Raw genomic sequence first — 21,920 nt, forward strand, 5'->3', positions numbered from 1 at the left:
AATTAAATGTAATTTAAATCTAACGAAAAAAATTAACTCTTATTAAATAAATTATTCCTATTTAAAGCTAAATACTTACCTTTAAAATAAACCCTAATATAGCTACAATATAACGAATAATTATATTGTAGCTATTTTAGGATTTATATTTATTTTACAGGCAACTTTGTATTTATTTTAACCAGGTACAATAGCTATTAACTAGTTAATAACTATTTAATAGCTACCTAGTTAAAATAATTAAAAAATTACCTGTAAAATAAATCCTAACCTAAGTTACAATTAAACCTAACACTACACTATCAATAAATTAATTAAATACAATACCTACAAATAAATACAATTAAATAAACTAACTAAAGTACAAAAAATAAAAAAGAACTCATTTACAAAAAATAAAAAAATATTTACAAACATTAGAAAAATATTACAACAATTTTAAACTAATTACACCTACTCTAAGCCAACTAATAAAATAACAAAGCCCCCAAAATAAAAAAAATGCCCTACCCTATTCTAAAATTAAAACAGAAAAGCTCTTTTACCTTACCAGCCATAAAAAGGGCCATTTGTGGGGCATGCCCCAAATAATTCAGCTCTTTTGCCTGTAAAAAAACACATACAATACACCCCCCAACATTACAACCCACCACCCACATACCCCTAATCTAACCCAAACCCCCTTTAAATAAACCTAACACTAAGCCCCTGAAGATCTCCCTACCTTGTCTTCACCACACCAGGTTTACAGATCGGTCCAGAAGAGCCTCCGATGTCTTCATCCAAGCCCAAGCGGGGGCTGAAGAATGACGTCCATCCTCCAGGTGAAGTCTTGATCCAAGCGGCAAATGAAGAAGTCCATCTTCGGGAAGAAATCTTCATCCTAATCGGGCAGAAGAGGACATCCGGACCGGCAAACATCTTCATCCAAGCCGCATCTTCTATGTTCTTCCATCCGATGATGAGCTGCTGATCTTGAAGACCTCCGGCGTGGATCCATCCTCTTCGTTCGACGTCCAACTGAAGAATGAAGGTTCCTTTATCAGAACAGCCAATAGAATGCAAGCTCAATCTGATTGGCTGATTGGATCAGCCAATCGGATTGAACTTGAATCTGATTGGCTGATTCCATCAGCCAATCAGAATTTTCCCACCTTAATTCCGATTGGCTGATAGAATCCTATCAGCCAATCGGAATTTGAGGGACGCCATCTTGGATGACGTCCCTTAAAGGAACCTTCATTCTTCAGTTGGAAGTCGAACGAAGAGGATGGATCCGTGCTGGAGGTCTTCAAGATCAGCCGCTCGTCATCGGATGGAAGAACATAGAAAATGCGGCTTGGATGAAGATGTTTGCCGGTCCGGATGTCCTCTTCTGCCCGGATAGGATGAAGATTTCTTCCCGAAGATGGACTTCTTCATTTGACGCTTGGATCAAGACTTCAGCCGGAGGATGGACGTCACTCTTCAGCCCCCGCTTGGGCTTGGATGAAGACATCGGAGGCTCTTCTGGACCGATCGGTGAACCTGGTGTGGTGAAGACAAGGTAGGGAGATCTTCAGGGGCTTAATGTTAGGTTTATTTAAGGGGGGTTTGGGTTAGATTAGGGGTATGTGGGTGGTGGGTTGTAATATTGGGGGGGTATTGTATGGGGGTTTTTTTACAGGCAAAAGAGCTGAATTATTTGGGGCATGCCCCGCAAATGGCCCTTTTCAGGGCTTGTAAGGTAAAAGAGCTTTTCTATTTTAATTTTAGAATAGGGTAGGGCATTTTTTTATTTTGGGGGGCTTTGTTATTTTATTAGGGGGCTTAGAGTAGGTGTAATTAGTTTAAAATTGTTGTAATATTTTTCTAATGTTTGTAAATATTTTTTTATTTTTTGTAACTTAGTTCTTTTTTATTTTTTGTACTTTAGTTAGTTTATTTAATTGTATTTATTTGTAGGTATTGTATTTAAATAATTTATTGATAGTGTAGTGTTAGGTTTAATTGTAACTTAGGTTAGGATTTATTTTACAGGTAATTTTGTAATTATTTTAACTAGGTAGCTATTAAATAGTTCTTAACTATTTAATAGCTATTGTACCTGGTTAAAATAATTACAAAGTTGCCTGTAAAATAAATATTAATCCTAAAATAGCTACAATATAATTATTATTTATATTGTAGCTATATTAGGGTTTATTTTACAGGTAAGTATTTAGCTTTAAATAGGAATAATTTATTTAATAAGAGTTAGTTTTTTTCGTTAGATTTAAATTATATTTAACTTAGGGGGGTGTTAGTGTTAGGGTTAGACTTAGCTTTAGGGGTTAATACATTTATTAGAGTAGCGGTGAGGTCCGGTCGGCAGATTAGGGGTTAATAATTGAAGTTAGGTGTCGGCGATGTTAGGGAGGGCAGATTAGGGGTTAATACTATTTCTTATAGGGTTATTGAGGCGGGAGTGAGGCGGATTAGGGGTTAATAACTTTATTATAGTAGCGGTGAGGTCCGGTCGGCAGATTAGGGGTTAATTATTGTAGGTAGCTGGCGGCGACGTTGTGGGGGGCAGATTAGGGGTTAATAAATATAATATAGGGGTCGGCGGTGTTAGGGGCAGCAGATTAGGGGTACATAAGTATAACGTAGGTGGCGGCGGTGTGCGGTCGGCAGATTAGGGGTTAAAAAAAATTAATCGAGTGGCGGCGATGTGGGGGGGCCTCGGTTTAGGGGTACATAGGTAGTTTATGGGTGTTAGTGTACTGTAGAGCACAGTAGTTAAGAGTTTTATGAACCGGCGTTAGCCCAGAAAGCTCTTAACTCCTGTTTTTTTTCTGCGGCTGGAGTTTTGTCATTAGATTTCTAACGCTCACTTCAGCCAAGACTCTAAATACCGGCGTTAGAAAGATCCCATTGAAAAGATAGGCTACGCAATTGGCATAGGGGGATCTGGGGTATGGAAAAGTCGTGGCTGCAAAGTGAGCATTAGACCCTTTAATGACTGACTCCAAATACCAGCAGGCGGTAAAAACCAGCGTTAGGAGCCTCTAACACTGGTTTTGACGGCTAATGCAAAACTCCAAATCTAGGCTTAACTACCTAGCTAAAATAAATACAAATTTACCTGTAAAATAAAACCTAACCTGTCTTACACTAACACCTAACCTTACACTACAATTAAATAAATTACCTAAATTAAACACAATTAACTTAATTAAATACAAATACCTAAATTCCAAAAAAACAAACACTAAATTACACAAAATAAAAATCAAATTACAAGATATTTAAACTAATTACACCTAATCTAATAGCCCTATCAAAATAAAAAAGCCCTCCCCAAAATAAAAAAAAAACCTAAACTAAACTACCAATAGCTCTTAAAAGGGCCGTTTGCGAGGCATTGCCCCAGAGAAATCAGGTCTTTTACCTGTAAAAAAATACAAACAACCCCACAACAGTAAAACCCACCGCCCACACAACCAACCCCCCAAATAAAACCCTTACTAAAAAAAAACTAAGCTCACCATTGCCCTGAAAAGGGCATTTGGATGGGCATTGCCCTTAAAAGGGTATTTAGCTCTATTGCTGCCTAAACCCTAATCTAAAACTAAAACCTACCCAATAAACCCTTAAAAAAAACCTAACACTAACCCCCGAAGATCCCCTTACAGTTTTGAAGACCCTACATCCATCGTCAACGAAGCCGGGAGAAGTCCTCAATGAAGCGGCAAGAAGTCCTCAACGAAGCCGGGAGAAGTCTTCATCCAAGCCGGGAGAAGTGGTCCTCCAGACGGGCAGAAGTCTTCATCCAGACGGCATCTTCTATCTTCATCTATCCAGCGACTAGCGGGTCCATCTTCAAGACATCTGGCGCGGAACATCCTCTTTAAGTGACGTCATCCAAGATGGCATTCTAACAGCCAATAGAATGCAAGCTCAATCCTATTGGCTGATTGGATCAGCCAATAGGATTGGATTTCAATCCTATTGGCTGATTGCATCAGCCAATAGAATTTTTTCAACCTTTATTCTGATTGGCTGGAATCTTGTATGGCGTCACTTAAAGGAACCTTCATTCGTCGGGAGTTGTCGGAAGAAGAGGATGCTCCGCGCCGGATGTCTTGAAGATGGACCCGCTCCTCGCTGGATGGATGAAAATAGAAGTTGCCATCTGGATGAAGACTTCTGCCCGTTTGGAGGACCACTTCTCCCAGCTTGGATGAAGACTTCTCCCAGCTTCATTGAGGACTTCTTGCCGCTTCGTTGAGGACTTCCCCCGGCTTCATTGACTGTAAGTGGATCTTCAGGGGTTAGTTTAGTGGGTTTTAGTTTTAGATTAGGATTTTTTTTACAGGTAAAAGAGCTGATTTATTTGGGGCAAAAAATTAGTTTAAATTTCTTGTAATTTGTTTGTTTTTGTAATTTAGGTATTTGTATTTAATTTAGTTGATTGTATTTAATTTAGGTAATGTATTTAATTGTAGTGTAAGGTTAAGTGTTAGTGTAAAACAGATTAGGTTTTATTTTACAGGTAAATTTGTATTTATTTTAGCTAGGTAGTTAGTAAATAGTTAATAACTATTTAGTAACTATTCTACCTAGTAAAAATAAATACAAACTTACCTGTAAAATAAAAATAAAACCTAAGCTAGATACAATGTAACTATTAGTTATATTGTAGCTATCTTAGGGTTTATTTTACAGGTAAGTATTTAGTTTTAAATAGGAATTATTTAGTTATTAATAGTAGGTATTCTTTAGATTTATTTTAATTATATTTAAGTTAGGGGGTGCTAGGGTTAGGGTTAGACTTAGGTTTAGGGGTTAATAATATTAGTTATAGTAGCGGCGGCGTTGGGGGCGGCAGATTAGGGGTTACTAAATGTAGGTAGGTGACACCGACATTGGGGGCGGGAGATTAGTGGTTAATAAATATAATGTAGATGTCGGCGATGTTCGGGGGAGCAGATTAGGGGTTAATAAGTATAATATAGGTGGCGGTGATGTCCGGAGCAGCAGATTAGGGGTTAATAGGAATAATGTAGGTGTCGGCGATGTCGGGGGTGGCAGATTAGGGGTTAATAAGTGTAAGATTAGGGGTGTTTAGACTCGGGGTTCATGTTAGGGTGTTAGGTGTAAACATAAATTTAGTTTCCCCATAGGAATCAATGGCGCTGCGTTACGGAGCTTTACGCTGCTTTATTGCAGGTGTTAGGCTTTTTTCAGCCGGCTTTCCCCATTGATGTCTATGGGGAAATCATGCACAAGCACGTACAACCAGCTTACCGCTGACTTAAGCAGCGCTGGTATTGGAGTGCAGTATGGAGCACAATTTTGCTCTATGCTCACTTCTTGCCTTTTAACGTAGAGTTTATGAAAACCTGTAATACCAGCACTGTAGGTAAGTGAGCGGTGACAATAACGTGCAAGTTAGCACCGCACCTCTCATAATGCAAAACTCGGAATCTAGCTGTTTATCTGATGTCTAAAGTTATATATAAAATACAAAACACAAAGTGTAAATGCAGTAGAACTCTCATATCATGCAGTGCTATATTGCACTAGGCTTGTCTGTCCTTCACATACAGAAATGCAGGGAATTCCCTTTGGAGAAGTAAAGCAAAATCTTCCATTTTTTACAATTTCACTAGGGATCTCGCAGTGCTGGAGGATCATTTTAGATCATCTCTCCTGAGCATAGAGTCTAGATCATCAGACTCAAAGAGTGAAGACAAGGAAAGATAGCAAGGAGGGTGAGTGATGGTAAAGATAGCAAGAGAGAGGGAAACCATTGGATAAATGTCTAGAGAGAAAATGGCATCAACATCAAAACAGCAAACAAAAAATCAAAACCTTCTTGACAGTACAACTGTTAAAGGTAGTGCAGCTTCCCCCAAAAAAGGGGTAGAAAGAAATGCAGTAGGAAAATTCAGGTCTGGGATGTGCATAAGCATAAACTTTAGATGGAAATATATGAGGATGCGATAAATCATTTTATCTACTGTCAAAATCTGTGTTTCTCAGAGGTGATAATTTAAGATAAAACCAGAATAAAGTATAAAATCAGTGGAGTGTATTAAATTGTAAGGTGAAGGGTGGCACATGACCACAATACACTTACTGCAACTAAAATTGCAGCAATATTCTTAAGGATATATTTTTGAGTTTACTGTTGCAGTGTTAGCTTTAGAAGTGCCCCCCCCCCGTGTCACCCCCCCAATTCTCCAAATAAGTCCACAAATACACTCAGCTCCATTTATGAAGCTGCACATTCCTGTGATCTACAAGCATGTTCTTGTGAGTCTTTAACCACAAGAGGTGTTGGACTTAGACCATCATTTGTTTAGGATTATTGATCAGCTCTGTGCATGTACAATTGGTTGCACAAGCAAAGGTGGTTGCTGCCTGGGAACCTTGGTCCAACTGTATGCTAATAAACGGGGGCTTCTGTTTTAATATATAAACAAAAATATAATATATGAAAACTGTAAACAGGCAGGGTGTCTGCCATGTTCATATGAACATCATAGTTGTTGTCCATGTATGTTACTGAATTAACAAAACAAAATAAAGGCAATACATAGTATACTATATTAATCAATTACAAGAATATAAATAATATAAATATAAAGCCAAATGTAAGCATTTTGGAGAGCTGAAACTCAAACCTCCCCATCCTTGAAAATGTTTTATGACATCATTATTCCCCCTGTGGCATCATACCTGACATAATCAATGTAATAATGGATTAGAAGACATCATATCAGCAGTGTCATAACTGGCTATGTAAGGTATTAAATCAGAATGTAAGAATTTTTATTGTTTAAAAAGAAAGATAATCCCTTTATTACCCATTCCCCAGTTTTGCATAACCAACACAGTTATAATAATACACATTTTACCTCTGTAATTACCTTGTATCTAAGCTTCTGCTGACTGACCCCTTATTTCAGTTCTTTTGACAGACTTGCATTTTAGTCAATCAGCGCTCACTCCTAGGTTACTTCACGTGCATGAGCTCAATGTTATCTATAGGAGACACATGAACTAATGCCTTCTAGTGATCAAAATGCATTCAGATTAGAGGCAGTCTTCAAGGTCTAAGAAATAAGCATATGGACCTCCTAGGTTTAGCTTTCAACTAAGATTACCAAGAGAACAAAGCAAAATTGGTGATAAAAGTAATTGGGAAGTTGTTTAAAATTACATTCCCTATTTAAATCATGAAAGTTTCTTTTTGGACTTGACTGTCCCTTTAACTAAGAAACATTTACCAACATTACATAGAAGAGTATGTTTCTTTCAATACAAAGCTAAATCTATAGTCTATTGTATCCATTTATCAACAATGATTATGAATGATGTGCACAATAAAACATACATACCTAGTTCAGTTTGTGGCAAGTTTGGAATTTCTTTTAATATAATCCCATAATATGAACAAAGGCCACTATAGGCAGACAAAAGGAGATGAGAGAGGTCCTTATGCCACTTGTAGGCATGTTGTATGCAGTTTTCTGATGGAACGTAACAGCTTCCCTGTAGGAGAAGAACAATCTTTATTTTCATTTCTGTTCTGCAGAGAATCTTTATTTTTAAAGGGACACTGAACCCAAAAATTTTCTTTTGTGATTCAGATAGAGCATGACATTTTAAGCAACTTTCTAATTTACTCCTATTATCAAATTTTCTTAATTCTCTTGGTATCTTTATTTGAAATGCAAGAATGTAAATTTAGATGCCGGCCCATTTTTGGTGAACAACCTGGATTGTACTTGCTGATTGGTGGATAAATTCATTCACCAACAAAAAAGTGCTTTCCAGAGTCTGAACCAAAAATAAAGCTTAGATACCTTCTTTTTCAAATAAAGATAGCAAGAGAACGAAGAAACATTGATAATAGGAGTAAATTAGAAAGTTGCTTAAAATTGCATGCTCTATCTGAATCACGAAAGAAAAAAATTGGGTTCAGTGTCCCTTTAAAGCTTCCAATAAAGAAATTCCAAAACCTATTTTTTTTGTTCCAACAAATGTCACAAAAAAACCTATAAGTCTTGACTGTTTCTTGTGATTGTTTTGACCTAAAGACATTTTGCACTTTTCACTATGAAATCTCACACACTTATTTTGTATCTCTGTGAAGAATAATTGTTTAGCATTTTTTTAAACAATTTTACCTGTTGGTTATATTAAAGAGACATTCCAGCCAAAACTTGAATCCACAAGGATTCATTTTAGTTTTGAATAGAAACATTTTTGTTATATGCATGCATTAGCAAAAATGCTTCTAATAAAAACTATAGCTGTTTCAAAAGTGTATTTAAGTATGTAATGTGCACCAGCATTTTAAACAGAGCATTTGATCAGATAGTCTATGGTGCTTGTACTAACTGGTAATGACTCAATTTGTTAATTACTTTAATGATACACGCCCCACTGGTGCTCTGAACAGCTGCAATATTTAAAATGTTGGCACACTGAGAATATCTAGCTATGCTTAACATGCACGTGCAGAGAAAAACGTTGACACTAAAACAGAGATAACTTTTAGTAGAATCATTTTTGCCAATAGATGTATATTGTAAATATGTTTCTATTCAAATATGTAATTCATCTATGTGCATTTCAATTTTGACTGGAATGTCCATTTAAATGAGCAGGGGTTTCTCCTTCAAAGTCTGGGAAAATGTTTGGTTAGTTATTATTTTAATCATCTCTATCTAAATATTTAAAACATTCACTGGCTACGTATCTGATCCCAATTTTTGTTTTTCAAATTGTGACACGCTGAGCAGTACAGCAAATAACACGACGCTCCCTCAGACCTATAGTATAAATTGCCTCTGCTGCTAATACTTATGGAGGAGGCTCACATATGAGTAGGTAATCCAATTGTGCTGCTTCACTTGTGTCAATAAGAATTATCCTCAGACATAGGGTTCATAGAGGGCACTCTCCTTTATTTCAATGGGGTGGGAAGGAATAGCATTTGATTGTAAAAAATAATAATATCTGGGATCGGATGGACAGCAGAGTAAGGATTTACACATGTAACTAAGGGAGGTAGTTAAATAATTGCTAAATTAATATTTTCAAAATCCAAGGGACAAACCACACATATTCACTGCTTTACATACAGTTCAATGCTAAAAAGCTATCACCTAGATTTCGAGTTGTGTGTTATGAGTCAAATAGCAGCGTTGTGGCCCATAACGCATCATTTTCCCTAACGCATCCATTACAAGTCTTATCGGTATAGGTGCATTGCAAGCCTTTTAGCCTGTAACGCAACGTCAGTACCGCACTCGTAAAAATTACGTTTTTTTTTTTTTTTTTTTTTTTTTTAATTTATATTTTTATTGAGGTTGTATAGATTATACAATATAGATTTAGACATCATAAAACATATTTAAGAGAAATAAAGTAACTCTTTCAAATAACATAGTACAAAAACAAAACATTGCAATGGTTATTTATGAGTCAAAATTTTAAACCTCTATTTTATATTATTTCTTCAAGTGATTCCTCTTTGACTTAAAGGATCACTTTTGGACCCATGTAAACTTATGTAAACAATACTGAGGAAATTAGCTTCCGGTATGGTCACTTTTGGACCTTAGCATAGGAAGGTGGGGGGAAGAGATCAGCAGGCAAAAGCTGCTTTGTAAAAAGATGGGGGGAAGGAAAACGGCCTTCATATATTACTTGATATTAGAGATAGGATGGAGTATTGTCAAGTAAAAGTCCAACATAAAGGGTACATATACACTAAAACCCATAACAATGTATATAGCTGAGAAGTAAATTGAAGCGGGAAATCAATGGGGTGGGGAGGTGAATAAAATAGTATTTCTCTTATGGAGAAGGGAGCTTTCTTTGCAAGTGTATTTAATATGGAACAGGGATGGAACATAAGTAACAGTCATCAGCGCTCAGGCAGAAACCAGGATCATAGCGTATGGTAATAAGCTAGTGTCTTGCACCTCTAGTCAGTATATATTCTTTTATATGTACTTCCAGAGCACTTACTATTTATTAACCAAGAGGGTGATCCTAAAGGTTTTGGAATTTTAATAAAAAGTAAAGTATGATGGGATATTAATGTCTAGGGGAACATGACGTCTGTGCTGCTGTGGAGAAACATGTAAGGGGGGTCTTTTGATGGAGGGGTATGGAAGTCTACTTGGTGTAAAAGTCAATAGGGGCTGCTAGTAAGTATGCGGAGCACCTGCCTCAAACAACTCTAGTTTCCTAGGGTGTGTATGTGAAATACCTGTGCTATTAGAGTGAACAATGAGACCCAATACTATAACCACTCCTGTAAAATTGAAATTTAGGGGACAAGCAGTAGGAAAAAGCTAAGGGTGGCTCTAAAGATGCGTTCTAATGAGGCGACATAAAAGCAATAAGGGTGTGTAAAGATTTATACAAACAATCTATAGGTTCCATCTAATAATAAATTTATATGCAGGATAACCCACTAGTTCAGCTTACAGCATTTGCAGAAGTTTTTCTCCAGAAGGGCACAGTTAGATTAAGAAAACATGTAAGAGCCAGTAAACAGATATTATGGTACTCTCTGCTTCAACTGCTCCTGTAGTGCATAAGAAGCTAAAGGTGACTCCACTAATTATGTCTAATGGTGCTGAAAAGGAGACACTAGAGAAAAAAAAAAAAGTAATAAGAGTGTGTGAAAATCTAGATAGACTGGTTGTGAGTTCCATCCCATGAATATACGTGCAGGCTAAACAACTGGCTCTGAATCCATACTAAAGAATACCCCATATACAGGACTGATAAATAATTATATGTTCATGTAAGGAGGTCAGCTACTAGCCCGCTATATTACAAGTATATATCAAAGCATTAACCAGCAGACAATTAACAAACATTGTTGAATAAACAAGAGCAAACATGCGTGTCCATAAGTTCACATCTAGACAGACGCTTATTGCACATTACTCTGTTCTCTTCGTGTCTAACCAACACCGGAGCGATTTAGAATTGAACCGCTGTTATTCAAGCCCTTTTCTTTGTTGGTGTCAGCGCAAATGTCCAAGAAAAGTACTCGGGAAACCTCAGCTGTAAGCCGCTCCGGTAAGGGAAATACAAAAGTCACCTCTTTCTCATCTGGGGACTCTGGAGCAGTGTATTTGTGTAGAAGCTCCGGATGTCCCGTGCGGGAGCCGGCCGCATCTCCCGACCAGAACACCGGAGAAGTGAGGGATAGCGCCATCGTCTCAGTTAGAGCTGAAGTGGAGAAAGGTGGTTGGGAGAGAGTCGGATGTATCGTAGCTAGGAGCAAAATTACACTTGGTCTCCGTAACTCCTGTGGGGCTGCAAGAGAGTGGTGCGGGTGATCTGCGGTAATTGTCTCTGAGCTGTGTACACAGATATCAGCAGTGGAATCTTCTGGCGTCTGTGTATGATCCTCCGGACAATGAACTAAGGTCTTAGTAGTAAGAGGGCTGTGTATAGCTGGTTCAGCGGGGTCATGTATCTCTCGCAGGGGCCAAGCGCCATCTTTTGTGCGGGCCTCCAGGATGCATGCTTTAAGTTCAGCGAACTCTGCGTCCATTTTCCGACCCAGGTCAAGAAGCACAGCCTTCATAGCTAGTTGAAAGTCCTCCATTCTATAAGTCAGCAGTTAGGTGGGCCCGTTATACCCGGAAGGCCGGGGGGGGGGGGGTTAGAAAGAAAATTGCAGGCCGTCACCGCACTCAATTCAGTTTAGAAAACAGAACTCTAAGTTAGTAGATCCATTCATATATATTCCTTAAGTAGAGAGCTTATTCATTTAACCCACTTGGGTTACGTATCTGCTAGGCTTATTTGAGTTGTAGGAAATGCGGATGAACACCTAAAGTTATTGCAGGCTATTTCAGGTCCTGGGTACTTTTATCAGTCCATCTTAGTTCGGTTCGGGATCACAAAAGAAGTAGCAATAAATTGCTGCAGGTAGTGGATGAGTGAATGTCTAAATATCTTGTAGAACTTATGAATTAGATAGATAGTCCCAGGAGCTTCATGAAAAGCGACCGATCATGGCCACCTCTTAGCCACGCCCCCCCCAAAAATTACGTTTTTTAATGGGATTCCCATAGCGCCAGTATTACGAGTTTTATGTTCTGGCTAAAAAGTGAGCGTTACAGCCTAAAATGACAAGATCCGTAACGCCATCTAAAGTCCGTAGTTATGAGTTTTATGCTACAAAGCTGTAACATAAAAGTCATAACTAATGTGTTAAAAAGTACACTAACAACCATAAACTACCTATTAACCCCTAAACCGAGGCCCTCCTGCATCGCAAACACTAAATTACATTTCTTAACCCCTAATCTGCCGCTCACAATATCGCCGCCACTAATATTAACCCCTATTCTGCCGCTCCCTGACATCCTCACCACTATACTAAAGTTATTAACCCCTAAACAACTGCCCTCCCGCATCACAAACACTATTTTAATATTATTAACCCCTAATCTGCTGTCCGCCCACATCGCCCAAACTATACTAAATTTATTAAACCCTATACCGCCGCCACTATACTAAGCCTATTAACTCCTAAACCACAAGCCCCCCACAACAAAATATACTAAACTAATAACCCCTTAACCGAAAGCCCCCCACATCGCAATAAACTAAATTAAAATATTTACCCCTAAACCTAACAACCCCTAACTTTATATTAAAATTACAATTTCCCTAGCTTAAATCAAATTAAAATGTACCTGTCAAATTAAAAAAACTAAATATAAACTACCAATTAAACTATTATAATAATTAAACTAAAATTAAACTACCAATTCAATTAAACTAAACTACACATTAAAAAAATCCTAACACTACTCTAAAAATTACAAAGTATCTAAATACAAAAACAAAAAAATACTAACTTACAAAAAATAATAAACACTAAATTATGGAAATAACAAACTAAATTATCCAAAATAAAAAAGAATTACACCTAATCTAATAGCCCTATCAAAATAGAAAAGCCCACCCAAAATAAAAAAAACCCTAGCAATAAACTTCCAATGGCCCTTAAAAGGGCCTTTTGTGGGGCATTGCCCCAAAGATATCAGCTCTTTTACCTGTAAAAAAATCACAAAGACCCCCCCAACAGTAAAACCCACCACCCAACCAATCCCCCAAAATAAAAAAACTAAATTTAAAAAAACCTAAGCTACCCATTGCCCTGAAAAGGGCATTTGTATGGGCATTGCCTTTAAAAGGGCATTTAGCTCTTTTACTGTCCAGACCCTAAACTAAAAAAAAAACCCACCCAAAAAACACTTAAAAAAGCCCCTGACGATCCACTTACAGTTTTTTTTTTTTTTAAGTAGTTTATTCCTGATTTATAAAAAGTTTCAAATTGTGCTAACAAAATGCCTTTAAAACATGTACAGTATTTATTTGTATGTAGATCTTTTGTAATACAGCACTTCATTGCTGATATATACTAAGCACATAACAATATTTGAATGTCTCTTTAATCTATACATGGAATGCAATTTGATACTTCTAATATTTACCTTTATCACTGCTCTTATCCTCTTTTTTTTTTTTTTTTTTTTATAAGAGGAAACATGGCACATAGGTACATACATGGCAGTTAACGACAAAAACAATATCTGAAGAAATGACAACAAGAGAAACACAATACTACATCCAAACACATACGGTTGTCTTGGCAGCCAGTCTGTTCTGTTCCCCATTTAAGTTTTTAAGGGTTTGCTGTGCCATCAAGGATTACTAGCTCCACTGAATGGAGCGGTCTTTGAGAAAACATGGATGACACCAGAGTCAAACTGTGATAACAACACGTAAAACAATTTGTTTCAAATATAATGTCCAGATGGTACTCAGAAAAGAATGCAAATATAGATAGGGCAATAACTCCGAACATCTTATAACAAAAAATTACTCTAATACAGTTTTCAGTTCTGGTCAGGTGTCCGGAATCAGGATAGGCTTAATAAACTGAAATAAGCATTCCAAACTATAGATAATAAGGTACATAAGTATAGACACTTTTTCTATTGAAGTTAGGGCCCGAAGGATCTTTAAATACATATAAGGGAGAAAGCGTTAAACCGATCCTTCGAACTAAGCAGAGGCTACGAAACTCTGCCAGGGTATGAATGCGGAGGAAAAATTACTCATCCCTTACCGCATAGAAAAAAAGGGGGGGGGCGGAGTAGTGTAAAGCTTATTGGGTTACTATAGGTTTAGGAGTTACAGTAGATTAACTCTAGTATGGAGGGATTTTACCATAAAGTCTCCCTTATTGATCACTGCAAAATAGATATACCTATACAGTCCTGCCACAAATAGAACTTCTTAAAGCTTACTGAGTTGCTATAGATATAGGGGTTTCGCTGAATGTGTTGCCTTAAAGTCTCTATTATTTATCTCTGAACAATATGGTAAGTATATATGCAGATTTTAGCAAATATATGAAAGAGGCGGCCCATATATGAGAAGGAAATAACTTTCTGAAGTAAATATATAATAAAGGGTAGGTACAATTAGTGGTATAGTACAGAAGGTATCAAATATTTTTAGGCAACTAAGCGTTCACAGCTTTTACCCTTAAATCTCCATTAGCTCATCACAGATTATATACAGCAGGAGGAGTATTATGCATCTCTGAACAATATAGTAAGAATATATGCAGACTTTAGTAAATATGTGAAAGAAGCGATCCATATATGGGAAGTAAGTAGCTTTCTGGAGTAAATATCTAATAAAGGGTATGGTATAGTACAGAATATCATAGTGCATAGTAAAGGCATCAAATATTTTTAGGCAACTAAGCGTTTACAGCTATTACCAATAAATCTCCATTAGCTCTTCACAAAGTATATACAGCAGGAGGAGACAATTACACAATCTGCTCAATTTTCAGATATTATTCGTCATAAATGCAGATTCCTTAATTTCAACTATAATAAAGTCCCTTAAAGAGTCCAAACACTAAACTTGAGAACATATAAGATATGCGAGATGGAGCTGTAGGCCGAAAAACACAGCATCCACTACCGCTATAAGATTGTCACCCAATACCGACTTTTATACTGGGACAGCCAGACCTTCCGGCACTTTGAAGAGGCTTCACAAGCATATGAACAACGGAGCCGCTGCATTGTAAATCCAGACAGTAGAAAGAGAGAGCCCACCCGGCAAGGTAGCCTGCCTCCAGAGTCGCAACCTCCTGCTCGGTCGTAACCACAAAACTTTCTCTAAATATCTCAGTGACCTCACCTTCAGTGCTCCCCACAGCCGTACCCTCCTGTAAGCACATACAAATGCCACTTAAATCACGATCGCCGACCGCATCTCCCAGGACAGAGGGAAACGGCGAGCGACCCCCGCTCTCGCGGGTTGAAGCAGCTGCAAAGGGGTAGGCTGGTTCTGTTAGAGGGTGTTGATTGGAAGTCTCCTGGGGAACAATCTTGCGTATGCCTGGATCCATAGCTGCTCCCTCACAAGGTTCAGCGCTTTCTGCTCCCTCGTTCCGGTGCATAGCGATCAAAATAAGCCGGTCTAGCCTGTTCTGGAGGTTGCGATCATGCTTTTCAAAGAGGGCTAAAATAGCCATGCGGGAATCCCCCATGTTTGTGCCTCTGTGTAGCTAGGCCGCAATGAGTCGGCTGTGTACAAGCTCCCGGATCTTCTTCAAACCCTTATAGCAGCGTCTTAGATAGGGGTTTAGAGTATATCTATCACCAGTTATAGGCTATTAGGTTAAAAAAAACACCCCCAAAATCTCAATTGAAACCGGGAGCTATTGCGATGTGCGTCCAGTTACTTTGGCGGTTAGCTCCGCCCCCCCTCCACTTAAAGTTTTTGAAGTCCCGCTTGAACCATCTTCATCCCGGAGTTGAAGTCCTGATCCAGGCAGCGAGAAGTCTTCATCCAGGCAGCCTCTTCAATCTTCATCCTGGCGGCGAAGTCCTGATCCAAGCTGCGAGAAGTCATCATCCAGGCGGCCTCTTCAATCTTCATCCAGGCAGCATCTTCTATCTTGATCCCAGGGGCGTGGAGCTGGTCCATCCGAATTAGCCAATAGAATGAGAGCTGCTTAAATCCTATTTGCTGATTTGAATAGCCAATAGGATTTTAGCAGCCCTAATTCCTATTGGCTGATTCAAAATTTTCAGCCAATAAGAATTCAAGGGACGCCATTTTGAATTGCATCCCTTGCATTGAAGATTCAGTGTACGGCAGCGACCGTAGAAAGAGGATGCTCCGCGCTGGATGTCTTCAGGATGGACCCGCTCCGCGCCTCCGGGATCAAGATAGAATATGCCGCCTGGATGAAGATTGAAGATGCCGTCTGGATGAAGACTTCTCGTCGCTTGGATCAGGACTTCACCGCCGGGATGAAGATTGAAGAGGCCACTTGGATGAAGAGTTCTCGCCGCCTGGATCAGGACTTCAACTCCTGGATGAAGATCGTTCGAGCAGGACTTCAAAAACTGTAAGTGGATAGTCAGGGGGTTAGTGTTAGGCTTTTTTAAGGTTTTTTTGGGTGTTTTTTTTTTTAGTTTAGGGTCTGGGCAGTAAAAGAGCTAAATGCCCTTTTCAGAGCAATGTGTAGCTTAGGTTTTTTAGATAGTTTTTTTTATTTTTTGGGTTTGGGGGGGTGGGGGTTTGTAATTTTAGTGGGACTTTGTAATTTTTTTTTCACTAAAAGACCTGCTATCTTTAGGGCAATGCCCTACAAAAGGCCCTTTTAAGGGCCATTGGTAGTTTATTCTAGATTAGGTTTTTTATTTTGGGGTGTTTTTTTTTTTATGGGCATTAGAATAGGAATATTCTTTTATTTTTGATAATTTGTTTGTTATTTTGTGTAATGTATATTTTTAGGGGGTGTGTTTTTTTACCAAAAGAGCTGTTTAACTTAGGGCAATGCCCTACAAAAGGCCCTTTTAAGGGCCCTTGGTAGTTTGGGGGGTGGGGGTTTGTATAGTGTTGGGGGGTTTGTATATTTTTTTGGGGCAAAAGAGCTGTTTAACTCAGGGCAATGCCCTACAAAAGGCCCTTTTAAGGACCCTTAGTAGTTTATTCTAGAATAGGCTTTTTATTTTGGGGTGTTTTTTTTTTTTAAAAAAAAAAGGGTATTAGAATAGGAATAATCTTTTCTTTTTTTTTGGATAATTTTGTTTATTTTTTTGTAATGGTAATTTTTTTAATTTTTTGTAATGGTAGGTTTTTTTATTTTATGTAATGTTAGGTTTTAGTGTAAGGCAGGTTAGGTTTAAATTCACAGGTCATTTTGTATTTATTTTATCTAGGTAGTTAATAAATAGTTAATAACTCTTTACTAATCTAGTTAAAATAAATACAAACTTAGCTGTGAAATAAAAATAAAACCTACTAATACTAATAGTTACATTGTAGCTAGCTTAGGTTTTATTTTTATTTCACAGCTAAGTTTGTATTTATTTTAACTAGATTAGTAAAGATATATTTTAATTATGTTGAAGTTAGGGGGTGTTAGGGTTAGGGTTACGTTAGGGTTAGGGTTACATTAGGGTTGGGGGTTAATAGTTTAATTTAGGTTGTTGCAATGTGGAGGGGCCGGCGGTTTAGGGGTTAATAGGTTTATTTAGTGGTAGTGATGTGGGAGGCCAGTAGCAGCGATGTTGGGGAGCGGTGGAATAGGGGTTAATAACTTTAATATAGTTGCGGCAATGTTGGTGTGCGGCGGAATAAGGGTTAATAACTTTAGTATAGTGGTGGCGATATCGGGAGCGGCAGATTAGTGGTTAATAACTGTAGGCAGGTGTTGGCGATGTCGGGGGCAGCAGTTTAGGGTTGTTTAGACTCGCGGTTTATGTTAGGGTGTTAGGTTTAAACTGTATTTTTATTTTCCCCAAAGACATCAATGGGGCTGCATTACGGAGCTTTTGTTTCCGCGATCGCAGGTGTTAGACTTTTTTTTTTTGCCGGATCTACCCATTGATGTCTATGGGGAAAACGTGCACCAGCACGTCAAAACACTGTTTGTTTTGGGTGCGGTATGGAGCTTAAAATCTCCATATCGCACGCGCAAGCCGGGTTTTTCAAAACTTGTAATGGCAGCGCTATAGGGGGTTAAATAACGCAACTTTTTTGCTTTCTTTACTTTCCCTATAGCGCTCAAAACTCGTAATCTAGTTGTATGTTTTTTGATCCTTTAATTAAGAATTTAGAGCACTTTATTATGTTACAATGAGGAGTTGATTCAAGAGAAAAGGAGAATCCAACTTTGATCATTTGTACCGCCAGGATAACAAATAACACATAATTTAGGGCCTTGCGTTATATGTGCATAATATTTTTAGGCTAATAATTATGGGACAGATTTCAAGTAGAATGCTATTTAGTGCTTTAGCTTGCAGGCAAACACCGCCAGAAGTAAACTTTTAATGTGTGCACCATAGCACGCATATTACAGGTTGAAAGTAAATTATTTGCATGTGAGCGAAACCCAATGTGCGCTAATTTCTGGATATAGTGATCTCGATAATTTCTTTCCCCCATAGAATTCAACGTAGTGCAGTGTTTAAAAATCCTAACACTTATCTTTTGCACGTTAACCGGACACCATATTAAACCCATAGCGTTATACCCAAACAGGATTTTTTAATATTTCACATTGCAATATCCTTTACATACAGGACAATGTTCTTTGTATTTTAAATACATATTCCTTTATATCTATATATACTTAAACCTGTATATGTATTCACATATATACTGTATATAGGTATAGATATATATTTTACATCAACATTATCCGATATGTATAGAAATATTTATTTAAAAGTAAAAAGAACATTTTATTCTATGTGAAGAACATTGTAATGTAAAATACTTGTAACACACCTTGGGTTTTGTGCTGTAGGTCTAACCCAGTGTTGGGTTTAGTGCATTTGAAGAAATAATTATTTTAATATTACATATAAAGGGCCAGATTACAAGTGGAGGGAAAACATTTGCGCTCGAGCAGTAAGGGGTTTATCACGAGGGGTTTTGGCTCATCAGGCTTATCACTGGTATTACAAGTTGAAAGTAAAAGCAATCGCATGAGCGTTTCATGATTTACTTTAGAATTATTTCTGTGACTTCAGAGGCCCGATCCGATATGCAGCGTCGCCCGCAAAAGCCGGCGACGCCGAAATTTGCGCTGGTTTGGTATCCTATATACGGCGTAACCTAGAAGTTACGCTCGTATATTTCTGCCGTCGCCCGTAGTTTTTTGGGCCATAGGCAGGTATACCAAACCAGCGCAGTTTGGTATCCAATATACAGCGTAAGGACTTACGTGGCGAAAATGGAGAAATCTTACTCCATTTTCACCTCGCCACAAAATGCAGCCGTAGTAAGCCTTACGCTGTCTATTGGAGCCCCGTAACTCCAAAATCTACCTGCTAAATAAAACCTAACACCTAACGCATGCGCAATGTCTATCTACCTGTCAACCACGATCCCCCGCCGCAATCCCTAATAAAGTATTTAACCCCTAAACCGCCGCACACGGACCCCGCCGCCACCTACATTAAAAGTATAACCCCCTAATGTGATCCCCCTACACCGTCGCAAGCTACATTACATACCCCCTAAAGTGCGCCCCTTACACCGCCGCCATCTATCTTACCTACCCCCTAAAGTGAGCCCCCTACCCCGCGGCCATCTATCTTACCTACCCCCGAAAGTGAGCCCCCTACCCCGCCGCCATCTATTTTAAAAATATTAACCCCTAATTTAATCCCCCTACACCGCCGCCAGCTATATTAACTATATTAACCCTAATTATATTAGGGTTAATATAGTTAATATCGTTATTATATTATATATATTAAGTATATTAACCCTAATTATATTAGGGTTAATATGTTAATATCGTTATTATATTATATATATATATATATATATATATATATATATATATATATTAAGTATAATAAACCTATCTAACTCTAACATCCCTAACTAAATTCTTATTAAAATAGATCTAATTAATATTAATATTATTAATTAAATTATTCCTATTTAAATCTAAATACTTACCTATAAAATAAACCATAAGATAGCTACAATGTAATTAATAATTATATTGTATCTATTTTAGGGTTTATATTTATTTTACAGGTAACTTGGCATTTATTTTAACTAGGTAGAATAGCTATTAAATAGTTAATAACTATTTAAAGCTACCTAGTTAAAATAATTACCAATTTACCTGTAACATAAATCCTAACCTAAGTTACAAATACACCTACACTATCAATAAATTAAATAAACTACAAATATCTAAACTAAAATACAATAAAATAATCTAAACTAATTAAAAAAACAAACAAACACTAAATTACAAAAAATAAAAAAAATATTACAAGATTTTTAAGCTAATTACACCTATTCTAAGCCCCCTAATAAAATAATAAAGCCCCCCCCCAAAAATAAAATAAATTCCCTACCCTATTCTAAATTAAAAAAATTCAAAGCTCTTTTACCTTACCAGCCCTTAAAAGGGCCTTTTGCGGGGCATGCCCCAAAGAATTCAGCTCTTTTGCATTGAAATAAATAAACAATACCCCCCCCACACTACAACCCACCACCCACATACCCCTATTCTAAACCCACCCAAACCCCCCTTAAAAAAAAACCTAACACTACCCCCCTGAAGATCTCCCTACCTTGTCTTCACCCAGCCGGGCCGAACTCTTCATCCGATCCGGGCGATGTCCAATCAAGTGGCAGTGAAATCTTCTTCCATCTGGGCGATGTCTTCAATCAAGAGGCAGTGAAGTCTTCTCCCATCCGGCGATGTCTTCAATCAAGCGGCAGTGAAGTCTTCTCCCATCCGGCGATGTCTTCAAGCAAAGCGGTATCTTCAATCTTCTTTCTTCGCTCCTCCGCCGCGGAGCATCCATCCTTCACGACGGCTGCCGGATGGGTTAATATAGTTAATATAGCTGGTATCGGTGTAGGGGGATTAGATTAGGGGTTAATCTATTTAATATAGGTGGCGGTGGTGTAGGGGGATTAGATTAGGGGTTAATCTATTTAATATAGGTGGCGGCGGTGTAGAGGGATTAGATTAGGGGGTAATACATTTATTATAGGTGTCGACGGTATAGGGGGATTAGATTAGGGTTTACTTCATTTAAAATAGGTATCGGCGGTATAGGGGGATTAGATTATTGGTTAATTAATTTAAAATAGGTGGCGGCGGTATAGGGGGATTAGATTAGGGGTTAATTATTTAATATAGTTGGCGGTGGAGTAGGAGCTCACATTAGGGGGTAGGTAATTTAGGTGGCGGCGGTATAGGGGCTCACATTAGGGGGTAGCTAATGTAGGTGGCGGTGGGTAGGAACTCACATTAGGGGGTAGTTAATGTAGGTGGCAGCGGGGTCCGGGAGCGGCGGTTTAGGGGTTAATAACTTTATTAGGTGGCGGTGGGGTTCGGGAGCGGCGGTTTAGGGGTTAATGCATTTATTGTTAGGATAGTGAGGGGGGGTAGCGGATAGAGGGTTAGACATGTCGGGCTATGTTAGGGAGGCGTGTTCGACAGTACGTGATATTTTATACTTTAGTCAGGTTTTGTAGGTGCCGGCAGTTTCTTAAGTGTCGTAAGTCACTGGTGACTCCAGAAATTTGTGCTTACGCAGATTTCTGGACATCGCTGGTTTATCGACTTACGGCACTTTAGCCTCTGACGGCGCCATATATGTGATAGCTCGAGTTGCGAGCTGAAACTGCGGGCGGCGGGGGTTCCCTCGCTTGCGCCACAAACTACGATCTTTATCGGATCGCGCCCCAGAGCTCTGGTTGACTGTTTCGCGAAACATAAAAGTGTCACAAAACGCATCATAAATACATTACAAAGTACACTTACACTCATAATAGCACCATCTAATAAAAAATATTCTAAA

General features: G+C 38.2%; 1 protein-coding gene across 1 annotated transcript in view; it reads right to left on the reverse strand.

Annotated features, from left to right (window-relative positions):
• The window catches only part of FAM135B (family with sequence similarity 135 member B), a 292,460-nt gene that overhangs the window by 163,538 nt on the left and 107,002 nt on the right, over positions 1-21,920 (reverse strand). The window contains exon 7 of the mRNA XM_053715380.1: positions 7,371-7,524. Within this exon, the coding sequence (XP_053571355.1) occupies positions 7,371-7,524 (154 nt within the window). The remainder of the gene's footprint in view (positions 1-7,370; positions 7,525-21,920) is intronic.

The sequence above is a fragment of the Bombina bombina genome, chromosome 5, assembly GCF_027579735.1.
Source record: "Bombina bombina isolate aBomBom1 chromosome 5, aBomBom1.pri, whole genome shotgun sequence".
Classification (NCBI taxonomy): Eukaryota; Metazoa; Chordata; class Amphibia; order Anura; family Bombinatoridae; genus Bombina; species Bombina bombina.